General features: G+C 43.6%; 2 protein-coding genes across 7 annotated transcripts in view; both read left to right on the forward strand.

Moving 5' to 3' along the window:
• arhgap29a (Rho GTPase activating protein 29a) overlaps positions 1–11,309 on the forward strand; it is a 46,350-nt gene extending 35,041 nt beyond the window's left edge. For 5 of the 6 annotated variants that reach the window (XM_064332238.1, XM_064332239.1, XM_064332241.1 and 2 more), the window contains 13 exons: positions 90–257; positions 605–742; positions 833–1,017; positions 2,420–2,586; positions 4,349–4,477; positions 5,411–5,500; positions 5,956–6,119; positions 6,430–6,618; positions 6,831–6,968; positions 7,553–7,761; positions 7,934–8,258; positions 8,370–8,478; positions 8,604–11,309. In XM_064332238.1, coding sequence (XP_064188308.1) covers positions 90–257; positions 605–742; positions 833–1,017; positions 2,420–2,586; positions 4,349–4,477; positions 5,411–5,500; positions 5,956–6,119; positions 6,430–6,618; positions 6,831–6,968; positions 7,553–7,761; positions 7,934–8,258; positions 8,370–8,478; positions 8,604–9,478 — 2,886 coding nt within the window. In that variant the 3' untranslated portion in view covers positions 9,479–11,309. The remainder of the gene's footprint in view (positions 1–89; positions 258–604; positions 743–832; positions 1,018–2,419; positions 2,587–4,348; positions 4,478–5,410; positions 5,501–5,955; positions 6,120–6,429; positions 6,619–6,830; positions 6,969–7,552; positions 7,762–7,933; positions 8,259–8,369; positions 8,479–8,603) is intronic. The other variant, XM_064332240.1, reaches the window with a different exon arrangement.
• Positions 11,310–11,642: 333 nt separating this feature from the next.
• The window catches only part of LOC135253217 (retinal-specific phospholipid-transporting ATPase ABCA4-like), a 38,300-nt gene continuing 28,822 nt past the window's right edge, over positions 11,643–21,120 (forward strand). Inside the window, exons 1-7 of the mRNA XM_064332229.1 lie at positions 11,643–11,846; positions 13,505–13,622; positions 14,383–14,476; positions 15,239–15,380; positions 16,266–16,405; positions 17,514–17,641; positions 20,267–20,464. Coding sequence (XP_064188299.1) covers positions 13,557–13,622; positions 14,383–14,476; positions 15,239–15,380; positions 16,266–16,405; positions 17,514–17,641; positions 20,267–20,464 — 768 coding nt within the window. The 5' untranslated portion in view covers positions 11,643–11,846; positions 13,505–13,556. The remainder of the gene's footprint in view (positions 11,847–13,504; positions 13,623–14,382; positions 14,477–15,238; positions 15,381–16,265; positions 16,406–17,513; positions 17,642–20,266; positions 20,465–21,120) is intronic.

Here is a 21,120-nt window from a genome sequence, read left to right on the forward strand (position 1 = left end):
GCGTGTTTGCGCTGGGCTGAATAGGCGGAAGTGAAAAGCTGTGAGTCAGCAGTGTTGTAAGTGGCTGCGGTGCACTTCCTGTCGAGCAGCAGGAGGCAGAGAGCGCTCTGAGGAAGGCCCGGGCCCTGCAGGCGCAGAGGCGGGAGGAGTACGACAAGGCCCGCTTCTCCACCAGCCGGGCCGAGGAGGAGCAGCTGGCCGGAGGAGGCAAGCAGCTGGAGAAGAGGAGGAGGCTCGAGGAGGAAGCGCTGCAAAAGGTAGGGTTCGCCCCCCCTCTCTATGTGGCGATAATTATGATGCCAAACACTTCGGCTTTTGGGTCTCCTGATTGGGCAGCAGGAACGTTCTCAGTGCAAATCAATACTAGCCTGCCCATGTTGGATTGCTTCATAGTCAGGCATGAAAGTGATCTACTAAAACCAGAAATACACTAGTACCTATTTGTTTTGTATTGTACATGGCTACCAGTTGCGATTGCATGGTATTAACAAGATGTGATACTAAATGCTTGGTTTATATGTATACAGACAATAGCATGTGTATTATTAAGTAATAAATGGTAATTTCAGGATTTACAGACTGAGTTGCTCTGCTCTGATTTTAGGCAGAAGAGGCTAACGACCACTGCAAAGCCTGCGTAGCCGACGTCGGGGTGAAGAGGATCGAGCTAGCCAACGGCAAAAGCGAAATCCTGACGCAGATTCGCGAGCTGGTGTTCCAGTGCGACCTGACTCTGAAAGCGGTGAGTTCGCACCCCTCCCACCGCCCCGGCGCGTCGAGCGCTCGCGCGGCGGCAGCGAGTGACCGCGCCCGTCCGTCTGTCCTTCCGCAGGTGACGGTCAACTGGTTCCAGATGCAGCAGGCCCAGGTGGTCTCCCTCCCGGTCAATCACCAGTCCCTCTGCGAGAACGCCAAGCTGTACGAGCCGGGCCAGCAGTATTTGGAGTTCGTCAAGAACCTGCCCAAAGACACGAGCCGAATGGACTCTTTCTCCTTCGACGGCCCCCAGAACTCTGTGTGAGTCCCTTCCCTCTGAGTGTTCCCGCCGTTGAGAAACACCGCCCTAGAATGGCCTTCCATCCCTCTTGTCGGTTCACACCGCTGCGCTTCTCAGATAGAGTCCCGTTCTTCCTGAGTGCAGAAAGGCATTTGGTAGGAACTGAGCAGCATGGGAACGGTCTGACACAGCCCTTTCCCAGTGAAGTTTAATAGGCGTGCAGTCAGCTCTGTATGTTTATGAAGCAGACGGGGGTTGTTTCAGGCAGAGGTCAACGCGGGACATACGCAGCTGAATGTTTATGTTAGCCGCTAAGGAACAATACCGTGTTGGCATGGAGACAAGAAGGTTACTTTTTATTTGTGAAATAGCTGTTGAGCTGTGCGTGTCTGAAATGTTTGTCGGCGATACAATGGAGGGAAGAAATCGGCGGTGCAGTAAAAGGGGTTCGCGTTTCGCTTTCGACGGGCCACGGCCTCCCTGCTTCTTTACACTTGCGCTGGTTTTTCTGAGTGAGGTTCCTGAGCAGAGAAGTTATATTTGAGCGTGCGCCTTGAGGCCTTCCTCAGGAAATGTCTGTGGTGAGAAACCCCAACTTGAGACGGGCTTTGTTTTCACTGCTCTGCTGCCACGCCCACATACTCTCTCACTCTTTCGACTATGAAACAAATCTCGGGAGCTCAGATTTTCCTCTTAGGTTCAACGCGCAAAATTGCCTGAAGGGTCTGCAAATTTTTACTCTTTCAAGCATCAAAACTCAGACACCTCAGTGATTTTTGTTTGTTCCACTAGTTTCCCTCCTTTTTCAGCCTGGGGCTTAGTTTCAGTTTACACTTTCAGTAGAAATTCCAGCGTTTTTTCCTGTCTCCCAGTTGATCATCATGACTTCTTTCTAAAGGAATGGCCTTGTGTATGTGGAAATGTAACGATTATTTATTTCAGTATAAATGAAATTTTATAGAGCTCAATTATGAGCTCATTGCACGGGGGAAATGTACAGTTTGAATAAAAAAATACCTCACAAAGGGGCTCGACCGGACCTGTTTTGCATGTCCGACGGAGTGATCTATTCGGCTCCATTTATATTGATCTATGTTGCTTTCCAATCTCATTTTAAATGAAAATGATTAACATTATGGCATTTCTGCTTAACAGCGGTCTATGAATTTAATGAAAATGCATTTGCTCTGAATTATGGGTGCCCGCTCATGTAATTGTAGAGCCTTTAAATTGATGTGCACTCACTCCTCTCTGTAACGCTTGTCCTCTTCAGCCCTTAAGGGGAGCTGTACGCTGGAGTTATTTGCCTTTTCTCATAACAACTCCAAAAACAGTAGATTTAGCCCCCTGTGTACCGCTGGACCATGTGCACCTATGAGTAGCTGCTGTGATAGTGTGTACTTTTCCCAACTCGTTCGCCAGGTTGCCCTTCACTAAGCGATCAATGAGCAGCTCCTCCCATGGGAATCTGTCTCAGATGTCAGTCACCTCTGGCGATTTCCAGAGCGCCGATGAGGTCGAGAGTCCGGTTCACACACGCCCGGGAAAGATGGAGGAAAGGCGGTCCCACAGCACCACGGACATCCAAGGTAGCCACCCCACATACACACTGTGCCCCATTCACCGAGAGTCATAAAAGCTCCTGCTTTATTAGCTTCAGGGAAGACTGGGGAAAAAAAATGTTTATTAATGCTACATTCCTGTTGCATTGGTTTATTTCACTGACGATGTTAGGCAGTGTTGCTTGTGTAAATGCACGCAGTGATAATGTTGTATTCTGCTTCCTCTCTTTTTAAATTTAATGAAAAGGACAAAATGTGCCAATGGATCGAAAACAAATTTAGTATAGTGTTTATTCAATATAATTTTAAAAACAGTGAGGTGAATGGACCAATTGAATTAGTATTCTTTGCATATAAACTATAAAATGCAACACTTACAAATTCAATGGTTACTCTGTATCACAACTTCTGCATTATAATCAGAATGTATAAGTTGTTTAACTTCAGAATAAACAAAATGGATGTTTCATCTTTAGTGAATGCAAATAATTTTTCACTAATGAGCTATGGTGATATTTCCACCCATTGCATGCTGGCATTTATGGCCCAATAAACTCTGAAAGCTTATTGGCTAGGCTGTTGTGAATAGAATCGGTAATTGCCTCCATTATCACCGCCCTGGGTTACGATGGCCCCAGGTAATGGGTGTGAAATGGGGGGATGGTCCGGGCCAAGATGGCAGGAAGGGTGAGTGGCTGTTCACATGACCTCAGGTCAAGCTTCAGCTTAATGCTGTGAGGTCAGCGTGCTTACAGATTACAGAATGCCCTCATCTGGCTCAAGAGTCCAGCTTTCATGTTGTGGAAAATCACCATGGTTCAAGTGTCCCCTGATTACTATGGTTTAAATTGAGATTGAGATGCTTGTTGCTTTTCTGGTCAGTATGTAATTCCCCATATTTCATGACATAAGCAAACGAACATAGTGCTCATGTAACTTGACTTAATGTACCTTCACTTGAAAAATTGAATGTGCCTTCACCTCACCATGTTTGTAGTAAAACTTTTTTTTGTACATCTAAAAAAAAAAAGGAAGACTCCTTCTCATATGCATGTAATGGTACCTGTAAATTGGATTTATAGTACCTGTTGGTTGACATTATTTTCAAATATTGTTCAGGTGTTTGCAGTGATTTCCAGCACTGCAAAAAATACAAAAAATAAGTCACTCTTAACAAGCATTTGCCTAATATTGAGACTTCAAATCTTGTTTGTGCTTTTTTGTATGATAAGACAAAAAAATTGCCATTGAGGTGATACAGCTCTACTCGTTTCTAAAATTGCCAATGGGGTATGACAGTTTCAATTGTCAAGCAAAAAGTAACCTGAAATAATAATATGTTCTACTTGAGAGAAAGTAAAGAGATTTGAAGTCTCATTACAAGACAAAAACACTGAAGACCTTTTTTTTTTTTTGCAGTGAGTAGTTCCTTGCCATTTGGAATAGTAACAGTTAGGTTCCCATGTGATTTCTGCAAGAGCCTTTAGTCCTTTAATTAAACGTGAAGGTCACTAGTCTTAATGAAACCCTTTAGATATTTAGGCATAATCAATGTAATGTGTGCTAATGAGGATCCTCATGTCGATTGTTGTGTATTGAGCAAGAGAGAAGAGCTCATGAATATGAACTGCGAATTTAAGTCGACATTTAGATGGGTAAAGTGAAGTTTAAATGGGAATAGATGGCCTGTTTTAAGTCAGACAAACCCAGAGTACTGTTGAACCCTGGCTGGAGAAAAAGTAGAATTTTTTGGGAGGTGAAAAGCCTGAAAAGAACAAAACTTTTCCAGCGCTGAGGACCCAGGGGCCGTTCCGGACCTGGGCCTCGGGCAGCCAGGGAGGGGGGATGTGCAGCGACTCAGAGAGCGCGGGGGGCAGCAGTGAATCCCGATCCATGGACTCCCCTACCGCCAGCCCAGGTATGGGTTTACCCCCTCCCCCACATACCCCTCCACTCATCTACCCCTGCCCCCACCCCCACCCCCACCCGAGGCCCATCTGCACCGGGTGCACATCTGCGTCCTTGCTCCTCCTGATCCTGACCTTTACAACAGCTGGTGCAAGAGCACATTTCTCAGGCTGAGTCATCCCCTGCAAAACATTTCAGGCCGCATGCAAAACCTATTTCTGTTACGTCATGTCTGTTTGTTCCTAAAGAGAAGACTGTGGAAGGACATGTTTGCCTCCACACTGCAGTTACACAAACATGCTAGAAATGTTGAAATGCGCTCAAGAACAAAATATTTGGATTATTTGGAGTTAAGATTTGGTATAGTTTGGTTGACTCCTGCTTGTCATTAATGTAATTTTTTATATTTACTTTTAATTTATTGATGTATTTATTTGGTTTTTGGTAAGCTGAGAATTCTGTGAATTATAGCATTCATTTATACTATTTTAATGTAAACAATCTGAATTATGCATATTGTTAACAAGATTCCAGCATTTTTATAACAGTTTCTTGTATATAATGACATTTAAAGAAAATATAGAATTCTCTTTTGGCAGTCTTTGTTCATATTTGTTTATTTAGATGGGCAGAGCTAGCGGTCCAGTAGAGCACAATTGCTCTTTTTTTCCCTCCAAGTCTCTGTGTTCTGTATTCCCAATGGCTGTACGTAATTCCAGGAATTTGCCTATAGCCGGCTCAGATGGGCTTTTCATTCCAGCCATTGTCTGAGAAAAGAGCCAGAATCAAGTGGGCAAATGGCTGAATGGAGGTGTGAATCACTGTGGGCGGTCATTCCCAAAGATGATCATCATCAGTACGCACCCCTGGCCTGTGCCGTTTTAAAACTGGACACTGTGGCGTTTAGGTCCTCAGTGAAGCTAAGCGTGCCGTCTCTGTCCAGGTGACTTTAAAAGAAGGCTTCCCAGGACCCCCTCCACAGGCACCATGTCCTCCGCCGACGACCTGGACGACAGAGAGCCTTCAGACAACGGTGAGCGGGAGGGTGCAGCCAGGCGCACGTGGCTACATTTACAGCCACCTCCGGAATCTAATGGTTAGCTAGGAGTTCCCTGATGTGAAAAATAATTTGTTTTTGCAACATGTAGCTCTTTTTGTGTTGAATCCAACCAGTTGGCTAATTTGCTGAGGCTATGAATTGGAGACTTATTGCATTTTAAAAATGAATGCTCCAAGCATGTAGATGAATGTGCAGAACTACTGTAATGTATGTGTAGTTACACAATTGTACTTTCAATTTGTAGTTTTATTATTGGTTTAATATGTTAGTAATATTACGGAATGCTTTTAATTGACATTTTGGTAGTTGGGAAGTAACATATTAAAAAGTAATAATGGAAGTCACATCTGTACTTAGCTGGTCAGACGGTCAGAATGCAGCCATGCACCGTGGCGCTGACTTTATTCTCTCCTCTTTGGGCGTCCCAGGCCTGAGTGAAATGGTGACGGAGACGGCCAGTTCCCCCGGACCCTTCCGGAATGCGCAGATGTCCAAGGCCGCGCAGACCCACAAGCTGCGGAAACTACGCGCCCCCTCCAAGTGCCGGGAGTGCGACAGCCTGGTGGTGTTCCACGGAGCAGAGTGCGAGGAGGTACGTCCTTTGACTCCCAGAAAAGCCTGTTTTCTGCAGTAGGATCGGTATGAAACACGACAAAATGTAGACCCGTTACGGACCTCCGGCAGTTGTGCATTATAGTTTGAATGCTGAGTGGTAGAGCGCATGTGGAAATGAGCAGTATTTGTCACCTACACAGGTATACCATGCAAGCAATCATTCAACAAGAGCCTAATGAAGATTAGAATGCTAGCATGAAAGCATAACTTTTTGGCTCAGGTTGGAGGGTGATCTTATGCTAAACTGAAAATTTGCCTTTTTGACGATGTCCGTTGTCTTGATTCAGTGTTCTCTGGCCTGCCATAAGAAGTGTCTTGAAACACTGGCGATCCAGTGTGGCCACAAGAAACTGCAGGGAAGGCTGCATCTTTTTGGAATTGATTTCACCCAAGCGACCAAAAACAACCCTGATGGGATTCCATTCATTATCAAAAAGTGCACCTCTGAGATTGAAAACCGGGCTTTAAATATCAAGGTAACCTAACAATCTCAAACTTCACTTTTACAGCTCTGTGTTGTAAAAATGTGTTTTCTGTCAGTGGCTGAGTGTCTGTGAACTAATTTTCAGAAAGGCCTTTTCTCCTTTGTGATGATATTTCTTGGCTACAAATACGTCTTATAGGCATTTAACCCTTTTGTTTTATGAAGGCAGTAACTTCCTGTTCAAAAATGTACTTCCTTGTATAGGGTATCTACCGAGTAAATGGAGCAAAATCTCGAGTAGAGAAGCTTTGCCAAGCGTTCGAAAATGGCAAGGATTTGGTGGAACTGTCTGACCTTTACCCTCACGATATCAGCAACGTCCTCAAGCTTTACCTCCGCCAGGTAAGCAGTGATGCTCACTTCATAAGAACTCTGAGGTCTCTTCTGAAAAGCTACCATTACCCAGATCTGGAGTCACTTAACTTTGACTCTACAGTTAAAGTTAAATCCTCAAGTTTGTACCACAGTTCACTGCAAGAATTTGTAAATTGCATGTTTGTCTTCACATACCCTGTTTAGGGAGTCCAGCTATCACCAAAGTTAAAATTAAGTTTAAACTGGAAACTAGTAGCACTAGCATTTGTTTGAGAGTCATATTTAAGGACGAATGTTGATTCAATCCAGGCCTGAATTAAAAGCCATTTCATCATGTATAACAAATCTGACCTAAATATTATTTGAGATTCTGACAAAAAAATCTAAATGTGGCTGAAGTTTTTGACTGGATATGCTGTAGAAAGCACATAACAAGTGAAAGGGCTCTTACAGCTGTATCAGATAAATGATTGTCGCATCCAGCAAAGCATTTTATTATGTCCTTTGAATGAAAGGGGCTGCTAATCTTAGGGTCATCTGCTCATTGCTGTTTGAAGTAGCACTGAATACTGCTGTTCATTTGATCCATTTTTTTTTGGTGTTTTGTGCAGCTCCCAGAGCCCTTGATCTTGTTCCGTTACTACAACGACTTCATCGGCCTGGCGAAAGAGTGCCAGAGCATCATCGTGGAACAGGCGGAGGAGAATTCGCAAACGAGCGTCGAACTCAACCGTGTCATCTTCAAGATCAGGGACCTTCTCCGTCAGCTGCCCCGGGCCCATTACAAAACCCTGCAGTTTCTCATCGGACACCTGTTCAGGTATACTACGCAACAACAAAATCTATCGATTGCCACTTTCCAGAGATGAGTAGCCTTGCAAGTCTATAGAAGTAGAGTTAAGATTGGAATAACAGTGGGTAAAATTCATCCTGTTATTGAATACAAAATGCAGTTCTACATTTCTTCCCCCCGTGGTCTTCTTCACTTCCAGGGTGACGGAAAAAGCAGACGAGAACAAAATGACGGCCAGCAACCTGGGGATCATTTTCGGGCCCACTCTGATCAAACCCAGGCAGACGGACGCCGAGGTGTCCCTGTCCTCGCTGGTGGACTACCCTTACCAGGCCCTGATCGTGGAGCTGCTGATCCGCTACTACGAGAAGATGTTTGACGTGCCCCTGAGCCCGGTGTCCATCTCCCCCTCGGCCAGGGAGAGCTCCCCTCTGCCCTCCAAAGTCGCCGAGGTCCGGCTGACCCCCCGGGAGAAGGAGCAGCAGCTCAGCCGGCACTCTATGTCTCTGGTCGACATTAAAGAGGCAAGTCTCTGTTGGGTTCTCAATCTAGTTTTGAAGACCATTCAGTTGTAGAAAGGCCCTTTCTGATACTATCAGAGATTGATTTCCCCCTTTCTCCCTATTTTATTACAGCAGAGTTCTAAAGTGTATAAAAGGCACTCCTCTGTAATTCCTTCCACTCATTTGCTGGATGAAGTTAAAGAAGTGAAACCAATGCCAGATGGGTTGGAGTTTGCACCCGGTCAGTATAATGAAGGTGCTAAGTGAGGCAGTGGAGCAGTGGAGTTGTAATGCTCAAATATATACATATTTTTTTTTCAGACATGCATCAGGTTTCTAATTCTTGCCTCTTCTGTCTGTCAGCAGCTGTGGATGCAAATTCAGAGAAGCACAACGGGCTTTCGTCTAAGGGCCTGTCAGAGGTCCAGAGGTCCAACTTTGTGTTCAGCAAGTCCAATCACAGCACCCCCAAAGTCCAGTTGCGGTCGCCGCGGGACAAGCTAATTTCCCGGCCAATCAGCATGCCCGTGGAACGGCTGCTCAACCCCGCCCAGGTCAACGAGAGGAACTCCAGAAACGCCATGGAGACGGAGAGGAGCCCAGCCATACAGGAGGTGGCTGAACCAGTGAAGCCCAGCTCTAGAGTGAGCACCTACCGCAACACTTACATCGACACCCAGAGCCTTAGGCGAACTTGGGACAAGCAGTACAAGCATTACGACTTCACTCCTAGGACAGCTAAGATCATGGCTAACATACCCTCGAACGGCGGGTCTGGCAGTACCGGAACCTTGTCGGCCTCCCTGCCGGCTTCTTCCACCTCTAGCACCACCAGCACCATATTAGCCAACAAGCCGTACATCGCAGCGGTGCGGCCGGGGAGGACGTCGAAAAAAGACGAGAACAGCGGCGAGTCTGACCCCCCTGCGTCCAGGGTGTTCCGAGCCTCTCGGACGTTGCAGCCCCCGCCGGGTACTTTTTACAAGCCCCCGCCGAGCGTCAGAACGAAGCAGCCGGAGGAGCCGGGGGCGCAGACCGGCGGCGAAGCAGCAGCCGGCGCGGAGCAGACGGCTGCGGCGGGGGAGGAGCCCATAGACGCGTCTCCCGTCGCCCCCCCACAGCCTCAGTCTGCCGGCTCCAGCCCCGAAGAGCTCAGCCAAAGCGAAGCCAAGCCAGTGTACCAGAGACTCCGCCCACGGCGCCTGCAGGAATACGAACACAGGGAAGCACATTTTGTGTGATCATTCGTAACTTATACATCACAATTATATGCAACATATTGTTCTGTGTGTGTGGTGTATTGCGTATGTTTGTATGTATATATTAACATACATGTATACACATGCAGTTTGTGCCATATTGTATATGAAAAGAAACCACTTAAATATTTTCGGCAACTGTGAATATGTACCATTTAAGTGTTACATATATTAATATATTGTTATCTGTTATGCCACAGTTTGTGCTGGCAGGAGCGAGAAGTGGTTCCTGAGTTAAAGCAGGGTGCACTTAGTGTAAGACAATGTGTGTATTTATTAGTTATTTAACACAATAGTTGCGGCATCTTTTTTAAAGGTATACAGAAATTAAATTAGGGCCATATAATCAAAACCTGCATTATCCAGTACTGCCATTTCTATATTAACTATAAATTATTAAACATAAAACAATATATGATCTTTTGCATTACATTTTTTTCTATTTTTACCGTTACAGGAAAGGCAACATGAGTTTCTCTTATACTGTGCAATGGCTTTTGAACTAGGAAGACATGAGCTGTATTGTTAAAAAAAAATTTATAAAGTATTTTTATCCTGCATTTGCGTGTTTATATGCCAAAACCCAATTTCATTTTTTACAGCATTGCATGTAATGTCACTTTATAACTGTTACGATGCACTTACATATTTTTAAATGTATTCAGTGCATCTTTTCAGATCATAGTTTCAGTACAGTATATTTCCAATGGAACACAATGCAGTCTAATATGTGAATGCATAAGTCTTCGTTTTGATTAAGCTTCAGCATGTGTCTGATAATTTATGTCAACCATATGTATCTGTTTATATTTTGTAAATATAACCTGCAAATGAGTATCTTTGCAGAATTGACTTAAATGTATTAACTTTCTTTCCACTTACAAGTTCAGAAAAATATACACCTCTTCTTTTTGTAAATTATTAAAAGTGTAGATAACTGAAAAAAAAAATGTTGATGATGATGCTTTGTTTTTTTAAATACTTTTGATAAATGGTTTGGTTTCCAAGTTCAGCTTCCTTGTTTTGTTATAAAAGGAAGTTAAACTGATACTGTATCTACCACAGGTAATGTTTTCTTTAATTTGTTGAGGAAGTACCAACTTTGAGAGAGATGATCACATAATGACTGATACTGGCAATAATTAAGTGTGACATTTGAAAGCAATACACTTTGAGTCAATGAAAAATTAATTTTAATTAACAAGCCAATTAAACTAAAACATTTATACTGTAGGATTTTCTCTGGATATTTCTTTCATCTAGCTGCTGGCAGTTAGATTCAGGGGTCAAGTCACTACTGTTGTGTACTGGTTGAAGCACTGTGATTCCCGCTGTATTTTACAACTATTTGGTCCTTTTAATGATCTTTATGATTTACATGTCTTAACAATTCATATTACGGTGTATTATAATAATGCATTAGCATTAAACTATGCCCTTGTTTATCTTAGCTGAATTATATGTATTTCCATGACAGTATTATATATTATTAAACTTAAGAAATCTTAACCATTAGTTCACCTCGCATAAACCAATGTTATAGCTATACAACATATGTCTATAGATACTGTTTTGGGGATATCGCCGATACCAACTGATTTGAATCTCTCATTCACCACCTACTAATTTCTTATGGATTATTAAATTTGTCTGAAAACAAAATGCAGTAACAGTCATGCAATTTCTGATGAACAGATTTATGTATAGGTACCGTGCCCTTTGTTACACTCTGATTTATTTCATTTTTCTGCTCCTTTTTCTTGTGTATAATCCTTAAATTATTTTAGTAATAAACTATTTTTTTCTGATTATCCATAGGCCTATATCTTCAACAGTGCTGCTAAATCAGGTGATATGCCTGCGGGTTTATGGAAGCACACGTTTCTATGCTTGGTTTCTTTACAGTTACCTCAGAGCCGTTGATTCTACATTTGGAAAGTAGAACGATGACAACAGATAACCACAATCGGAAAACGTACTTTCATCTTTATAATGAAAGGGTTGCGTACAGGACTTTTCGTTTTGATTTGTTAGCATGCACATTTTAATTAACCATGCTCGTTTTCACGGGGTTTAAAAAACAAACAAAAATAGCTGCTAGGCTATATGCAATAACACCCAAATGTGTTTCCCGCAAGATTTAGGATTTAGTATTTTCTGGTAGCAGGTCTGAAACAAAATGGGTGACTGGCACAAACCTGCTGAGAAAGCAGCTTAAAACAATCTGATTAGAAGTTCAAGCTGGGTCTGAAGAAAGTCGTGTTAGTACTGACATGTAACTCGCTGTGGGACGTAGTTCATTATTATATATTCACGGGATGTTGTGCAAATTTTAGGTTTTACTTCTGAGGTAAGCCATTCAAGCTTTCTATCTAGTCGCGTTTTGTTTTATCCATGTTCATCACAGCAGACCAATGAACATGTTAGAATTACCGCTTGTTATACTGGAATTTCACGCATTTAACTCGTAATAGAGCCCGTGTAATGCATGTCAGAAACAACCATGCCAGTGCGGGATCTTTTTATACGAACAAGTAAAGTTCAGCCATTAGATGATGATTGAACTCTTAATCAGATCCACGTTTTTGAATGGTAGTGTAATAGGTATATGAGCGACGTCTGGTTTTAACCGTAAAAGGTTTTAGAATTTGACTGGATTCATTTGCATTGATGATTCAGACTGATTTACCCTGATTTATAGGCCTATTCCAAACGACTAGGCTGGAGTAGGCTACCGTCAGTAAAATTACTGGACTAGGTAACTAGTGGAGTGTGTCAACAGGAATCTTATTTTCATCCTCCCCAAAAGCACCTCGATTGTTAAGTAGGCTTATGTGAATGTGTTTGCATATGAAATTGATGCGAATTTACACGTTAAAACAAAATACAGAAAACACGTTGTAGCCTACACATGCAGGCCTAACACCCACCGTTGATCAGTAATCGTTCCGAGGGGCTACTGAAAAACATTCTGACCGCAGCTTGCAGATCATGATGCAGATACGGAAACAACAGTCATAGACTCCATACAGTCATGTTAAGATTGTCATGAGACGGCTAGGTGATTGTACAAAGGACGCGTCTTTAAAAAATCACTCCGCTATTCAGATGAATGTACACAGTCAGTCATTAATCTATTATTCCCTAACATGATTGTGATGGCGATAATAATAATAATAATTATTTTTGTGTACCTAGTCAACAGTACCATTGACTTGTTTTGGAAAATATTTTAGGAGCTCATTATCTCTGTATGCAAAATGTGTTTCAGTCAATAATTAGCCTACATGTAGCCTACAATTCAGACTCCTTAAAGTGGATAGGCCTACATTTAAAAAGTTGATTTCCTTCCAATTCAGTTTTCTTTTATCATCAATCATTACAGAATACAGAGATATTTTACAAAAAAAAAAAAAAAAAGATTTCCTGCACAATATTTTAAACAAATCTTAAACTGACAATTATTTCTTTGTTCTCTTAAATCACTCCTTAATTACTTGTTCAAGTGCTGACCCATTAGGGTTCCAAAAGCTGATAATGCCACTATAGGGGTTCCTTTCAGCTAAACAGGAAGATGATTCCCCCGTTTCCCCCATTAATACATTGCAGAGGGAGACGTATGCTTGTATTTCTCTGGTGACTCAGTTCAATTGCATTTGCCCCAGGAATCAGAGTGTATCTGTAGGTAAGCTGATTGTCATGTCCCAGAAAGTTTCCCTAACCCATATTTAAAAAATATATTATGCTGCTGATACAACTTTTGCACTAGGTTCTGCCTGGAGAGAGACTGTGTTAGTAACAACATAGAACAGTTTGGTTACCTGATTAAAATTGTGTCATTTAAAGAAGAGGATTGTGTTTGACATCTGTGAAAAATGTTATGTCCAAACTTTGCCTCAATTCATGAAAAAACATGTTCCAAAATACCTTTATTGCAGTGATATATATTTCTGACAGTGGGACTGCCTGTTTCCTGTGACGTAAATTGTACTGCCTGTATGTTTCAAGGTTTGTGACCTGCTGGTGACCCCTGTTGGGGGGCAGGGGGTTAAGAGGAGCCATGGGTGTGGGCACACAGATCCGGCTTTTGCTGTGGAAAAACTGGACAATTCGTAAGAGACAGAAGGTACAACCTGCTCTATCACATTCACCTGCCATCACTGTGTATTTGTGTGTGCGGTGGGGGATTCAGAATACAAGTTTATGGAGTTGACTGAGCTTTTTAGCGAGGGTCAGGGTGCGCACAAAGGACACCCTCCGGACAAGGACCTCAAGGGCATGGAAATGTTTACCCACAATGCCCCTGTCTCTCTTGTGGCGAGGCTGAACAAGTTCAATGAGTGGCTCCAGAGCGAGCAGCATTGTGAAAGCTCAGCCATCCATTGCTAGTTTCCTCAATCATCCCCTCAGAGTCCTTTTGAAGTAGAGCTAGGGCTCATACACAAATGCAGAACCAGAGAGCAGCACTGAGGGATTCAGGTGCTCTTCTCCGGAGTTAAAGTTCACTGTAACCTCCTGCCCGCAGTATATTTTGAGGACTGAGAATTTGTCATGCTTCTTTGCCCATGCACCATAAACTAAATCACTTTCATTATTATTGTGGATCTTTCTGGAAACTCTAATCCCAATATAGGCTATTTTTTATTTTTTAGATTTTTATTTTTTGCAAAATAAGGTTGGCTCCAATGTACAATAATATGTTGTTTAAACTATTATTTTTAGGAATAATTCCCATTATTAGTAATCTGCCAGCTCCACTAGCTGAAATATCACCTCATTTTAAAATGTGATTATGGCTTATATCCCAGGAATTATAATGGGAGATGATGCAGAATTTCCTGGTTCAGTGAATTCTCTGCATTGGTGGACTCATTCTCTCTCTGCAGATTCGGTTCTTTGTTGAAATGATGTGGCCTGTCATGCTCTTCATTGGGCTGGTGTGGCTGAGGAAAGCTAACCCGCTCTACCGCCAACATCAGTGTAAGTAGACGGACCAGACCTTCTTATTCATATTATGGATTCAAGTTGGGCAGTTGCACTCAGTTCACAATTGTCTTGTTGCCATAAGTTAAAGAAAAAAAGGAGCGTTTTTAATATTTGCAAAGCAAAATTATTACAGTGTTAATCATATTTATTATGATGACAGGTAAATAAATACATAAGCTTACTGTGCAAATATGCATTGCACTCCAATGCTTTTTGATATATTGTACACATTTGAAATTCATTTCTAAAACGTTTTTGTCATTATAACGCATTAAATGTGTAAGGGGACACAAAAAATGAGAAAATCTATACAGTATCCAGTTTCAACTCTGACTAGACCTCTCCATTCAGCATCCTCTTGCCAGCTGGCTGTCCTACGGTATCTCTTCATCCATCCAACAGCTGCTCCTCACGGTGAAACAACCTTCCCCATTCAGTCCGGAGGGCAGATTCACTGGCTGTCTTTCGCAACCTTCTAACAACTAGGCTTCTCCCTTTTCAGATTACATTTCAATCTTTCTTTTTTTAAAAGTTACTAAACTCTCTTCCTTTTCTCCTAAGTCTTAAGACGTGCATCCTAATGATGGCACTTACCGTATATGATTGTAACTTTACCTGTGTCTACCTGATATGGTGTCTGCTCACCATGTGAAATGCACTTTTGCCAGTCGCTCTGGCTAACAGTGTCTAAACTCTATGCTAAAGGTGTGTAAATTGTTCTGAGTGAAAGCGCTGGATGCTCTATCCACTTCACAGGCCATTTTCCCAACAAAGCAATGCCGTCTGCTGGAATATTGCCTTGGATCCAGGGGATTTTCTGCAATGTAAACAACCCCTGCTTCCGATACCCCACCCGCGGGGAGTCCCCAGGCCTCGTCTCCAACTACAACAACTCCATGTGAGTCACCAAGCCCCGCCCATTTCACGCCTCACACGGATTGTAGTCTACCATACAGAGGCAGGCTGGATTTCACACACCAGCAGTTTTTTATATCATAAAATATAGGGCATACATATTACCTGGTTTTCCTGGTTGTTTTCATAAGAAATAATGCAATTATGATATTTAAATTGCACTCTATTTCAAGAATACATTATTTAGAACAAGGGGAGCTTATTAGAATGGTAATCCCACCACAGTCACCAAACCTGAACCCAGTTGAAAATCTGTGGGAGCAGCTGAAGAGGTAATAGGCCAAACATGAAGTAGCATCAACAGACCATCTATAGGAACACCTCATATTCAACACCTCATCTTCCATTATATCTCAATGCCAAGCAGAGTGAAGGCAGTTGTCAAGGCGAAAGGCGGACACACCAAGTACTAACAATTTTTAACCTTTAATAAATACCTACTCACTTTTTTACAAAAACAATTAATTCTTGAATAAGAAGTATAAATGGAGTATCATAATTATACGAGCCCTTAATAAATAATGAAAGCAATCAGTTCTTGGTAATGTCCTCAGACTTTGGTCCCTATTGTAGTTGAAAGGTAAAAAGGGAGTACTTGTGGAGAAGCGCTGGTAAATGGTGCAGTGCTGCTTACGTGCATGTTGGAGAAGAGAGCCACAGTACTGCGTCTTACAGTATGGTCTTCAGCAAGATATTATGGACAACAGAGGAGAGTGGAATGCCCTGTGGTGCTGCATGGCATCCCTGTCCTCTGACTGCTCCACAGACAGTGCTTTGGGGAGAGAGGCAGAGTGAGACAGCTGTAAGTGATGCTGTTTGTGTGTGTAGACCCTCTGCATCACTGTGTCTGCATACCTGTGTGTTCCAGACTGGCTCGCTTCTACACGGACGCTCAGGAGGTGCTCTTCAGCGCCCCAGAGTTTCAGCAGGTGGGCCGTCTGTGGAGGGAGCTGACGGTGATGGGAACCTTTATGGACACCCTTTGGACCAACCCCTCCCAGATCGCTGGTGGGAATGACACTGAGCCAATGTGTTTTGTGCGCTGTGTTTAACTGACATCTATACTGCAGCTTTCAAGCCAATCAAAATTTGTCCATAACTTTGACTTGTGAATAATGAATTATGAATGCATGCATTAGTATTTTTCTTTGGAAACACAGTTTGGTGTTTTCAATTGTCACAAACTGTGTTTGTTAATAACAGTACAAATGCTTGTATTTATTGGCAAGTCCAATTTAAGGAAAAATTAACGGATCCAGGCCAGATTTGGCTTATGTTATAGGCATGGATATTTTGCTAAAGCAGTTCAGCTTGTGTGCGTTGTCCAAAGCCAAAACGGCAATGACCCATCTGGGATACAAAGCAGCTTCCTCACGGCTTGTCAGCCGGCTTGTCTGTCCAGCCGGAGAGCTCTTTGATGAGCTCCGTGGTGAGTGGTGAGTGGTGTCAAAGGACACCGTCCTGAATCTGATTGATTACATTCCACTTTTCCTGACCACACCCACACTACGCTGGTATTTCAGTGAAAAGGTTCTCACTTTTTCTATCAGGCTAGAATGCATAGCGCACATAGCAGAGATTGCAGCTCCTCGTGTAGTGTATTAAATGGAAGTGGAGACAAAGCAGAGCGCCCCGTCCGGGTCCAGGGAACAGAGAGCCCGGGGAAAGGTCATGTCCCTCTTTCTGAGGCAACGCTTCTTTTGTTGACAAAGTTCACTGACCCTCCCTGGCCCTCCATGCACTCAGGAGACAGACACCAGCCCGTTAGCAGATACCAGCCATGCAAGCGGGGGCCCCGATGGCGGAAGGCCACGGTTAGTAAAGGCTTTTGGCAACGTTTCACTCTTAACCCCTCGTTCCGCGGCTTTCTGAGAGACAGCAACAGCTCCACCTCCTAGGACGCGGGCTGCGTTCGGATTCTTTACACGCCAAGCTCATTTAGCCTCAGAGGGTCCACCGTGAACAGTCGGGCGAACGTCGGGTTCGGCACGTTTGATCCGAGTCCGGATGTTTTAGCGCGTCGCTGTTATTCCTGTATTATCTGTGAGGTGCTGCTGAGCCAGCAGTCTGTGTGCGTGCTTTAGAGAGGGCCCTTATCCTCTATTCCTCTGGCCAGGTCGCGGTCTGAAGATAGAGGACATACTGAAAGATAACGAGACCCTCACCGCGTATCTTCGGGGAGAGGTGGGCTTGACGGACTCCGTGGTGCACCAGCTGGTGAACGCCAAAGTGCGCCCCGAGCAGGTACGCATCTTCACACCCTCCCTCCCTGTGGTACATCCCGTGGGAAACTTATGGGAATCAACAGTTGGTCTTTAACTTTAACAATCTGACACCACATTTTTCCTTATCTTGCCTGTAGGCAACATAACTGAAACTTGACTTTTCATCACCAATGTCCATAAAATATAGGGGCTGGTGCATTTCGCAGCGTCTCACATATCAGTTTTCGAGCGTGCCTGTAATCCCTGGTGCCTTCTGGTTGGATATAAATTATACTCTTGCTCACAGGAATGCCTCGCAGCCATATCATTACCCCCCCCCGCCCCCCGCCCTCCCCATCAGACCCTTTTAATTTAGGCTGCGAGTCCCTTTGTTTTTATGTGCGCGTATGAATAGAGCCGTGGATATGAATCGCACCGTGGTGGAGCGCTTTGATCCCCGGGCTGCGTTCCGTTCACCGGTAAACAGCACAATGTGTGGGAAGTGAAAGCTCGCGAAACCCACTGGCCGCTAAACAAAAGGGAGAAAAAGAGAGAAGTAAAAACCTTGGAATGACATCAGTATTTGAATGGTTCTTGACCAGCTTTCATATGTAAATGCATCCAAAAATGCAAACCTTTCACTGGCTTGGCCTTTCTCAGGACTGGCTAATTCACCACCACGGCCGTCTGAAGAGAATATGCCGGCTGGATAATTCCTTAGCAACTAATCAGGAGAAATATTCCCGTGATTCTGCTATCAGGGGACCTCTGCTTGTTTGTCAGTATGGCGCGCGTGCGCGCACGCACACACCCACAGACATACACACACACACACACACACACACACACACACACACACGTACTCACACGCTCACGCACAAACATGCATATAAACATGCTTTCAAACACACACACTTACTCAATTAATATACACCGCATCGCAAAAAGAAAACAACACATGCTGTCTCAAACAGTAAATAGGCTATGCTCAGTTACACACAATAACAACACGCATGCGTGTTCACACATACACAAACATACACACCTGCACATAATTGTACTGAGCTACCAGTGAAACACTGGGATCGGTAATATACTCTCTGTGCAGAATGTCCTGGAAAATCATACTGGACTTTGTGCTGCGGAATGTGGTTGCCCTGTCAGAATTGCTTGAGCAGCTGCTGGCCCCATGCACCTACTTCCTTTAGACATTTTTGTGAACGTATGTGTTAGGGTTAGGAATTCCGCCAGGTTCCAGAGTCAGCAGGTCCTTGGGGCAGGTCTTTTCCTGGAGGTGACTAAGGCTTAACTGGAATTCAGTGTGTAGAGCCCAAACATTAATTATACGCTGAACTCCTCTCTACTAAGTGCAGACCCCATAGCTCGCATAATATGTGAAATTGTGTTGAAACTTCGAGTCGTGATGAAACTTGTCTTTTAAAAGGGCCATTCCTACCACAGGCTGCAACAGCGCCAGCGATCAGTGTGTCAGGCGATCCTTTTTGCTGCTGCCAAGTGATCTTGGCCCCTTGGCTCTTGGAGAAGTTCCTAGTGTCTAATCTGAGGACTTCGTCTTTATTGGAGGTGGTTGAATGGCTTTGGGGGTGGTTGTACATTGATTAGGAAGGGGAGCTCTGTGAGCTGTGTACAGTATGTTCTTTTGGACAGGCTAGTCCAAGCTCAAAAGGAACATGACCCTATTTACTTCCTAAATCCCTTTTACACTCAGCACTTTGTTTGTTGTTTCAAAAATACTTCTCAAGTTCAGACAGATTGTGACACTGGGCTGTCTGGAAGTTCCGTACTGACTGTTCGCTCGGTTTTATCTTTTTCCGTTTCCCTCTGGAGAGGCTTGCCCAGTGATAATCAACTATAAATATACACTTTAATATGTAGTATTTGATTAATTGATAAACTGTTTTGCATTTCCAAGCTTTAGGTAAAAAGAGTTGCAATTTGATTGTATTCATTGTCTGTACTGGCCCTGTAAAGGTCAACGTGTTATTGATGACATTTAAAATAGTTGTCATCAGCTTCGCCACTTGATTTTTGACAGTTTTCTGGGAATTTGAGTACACTAATCGTTTTCCTAACAGAATTACCATGTTTTCATTTGTATCACTTGCCATAATAGAATAAATATCCTGATATGCATGAGGTAGAATGATTTATAAGCTTTCTATAAAACCTGAAGTGGCAGGGCTTCTGTTTAATCACACAGTTGCGCATTCAAGTAAATTGTCTGGAATGATTATTTGCTTTTTGTGGGAGTTGAGAGTAGCATTCCTGTCTAAGGGAGCACAGTGTACAGAATGTTAATCGCTCTCTTAAATTGTCTTCACCATACTTACATTAAACGTATACGCCCGGCACCCCTGCACTTGCTGAGCAGGGTTAGGGGAGAGTTGGGAGTTGTGTTGCTGAAGACTGGTGATCTGATGACCTGAAAGTTGAGGCTTTGATAGTTTATTCCTTTGTAATGATTTAGAGCTTCAGCATATAAGACCATTTCACTCATGAAGGCAGTGTGGCAAAAACATTTGATTAGTCAACCTCATCTTAACTGAATGACATTGAGTTTGGATGAATGCAGTGGCTGAGCTCCTTCGTTCCACCAAATTCTGTTTTGAACGCTGTGACAACCTGTTCCCTCCCGCTTCCGCAGTTTGCGTACGGCGTGCCGGACCTGCGCCTGAAGGACATCGCCTGCAGCCCGGCGCTGCTGCAGCGCTTCCTGGTCTTCCCCAGCGTGCAGGGGCTGCACGCCGTGCGCAACGCCGTGTGCTCGCTCTCCCCGCAGGGCCTGCAGGCCATCGAGGACCAGCTCTACGCCAACGCCGACTTCTTCAAGCTCTTCCGCATGGTCAGTGTCGCGCCCTCCCACCCTCTGGGCCTCCGGGCTCAAAGGTCGCCCGGCATCGGGCCTGGCGACCGCCAGTGAACAGGCCAAGATGGCGGCCTGTGTGACGTAATGGGCTGAATTCAATCAATGTTCGTCCTTAGCTTTGGTTCGGCTAAAGGCGTGCGCTGGTTTTCATCTTCACAAACACACTTCAGAGAGCTCAGCTGTAACTAAAATGAACAGAGCAAAGGGCAAAGCTTTGTATTTCTTCTTAAGTTAAGAACAGATGTTATGCTCTTGCATTTGATGAAGTGATTTATAGTTTTGATGTGTCTTTTATTTGTCCAGGAAAAGAGCCAAATTGAGACTGGCATTTATTTTTCAAGTGGTACCTGTCCAATAGGAAGCATACATAAATACAAACGAGTGCATAAGGATATATTAAAGATGAAAACCGTGACATTAAAACAACTGTAAGAAGCCATATGTTTTTATACATGAAAACAGGCACATGTACTGGTACTTTTCTGTGAAGCATGCCTTTGAAATCAGCAGAAGGTACCAGAAGGTCCAATTATATCTAATCATTTAGAAGGCTAAGGTGCATAATAACTAAGAGCTGTCTAAGAATATGGGGGGTACTCACTTTAAAAAGTAAGAGACAATATTTTAGATAG

Source organism: Anguilla rostrata, chromosome 4 (assembly GCF_018555375.3).
Source record: "Anguilla rostrata isolate EN2019 chromosome 4, ASM1855537v3, whole genome shotgun sequence".
Lineage (NCBI taxonomy): Eukaryota > Metazoa > Chordata > Actinopteri > Anguilliformes > Anguillidae > Anguilla > Anguilla rostrata.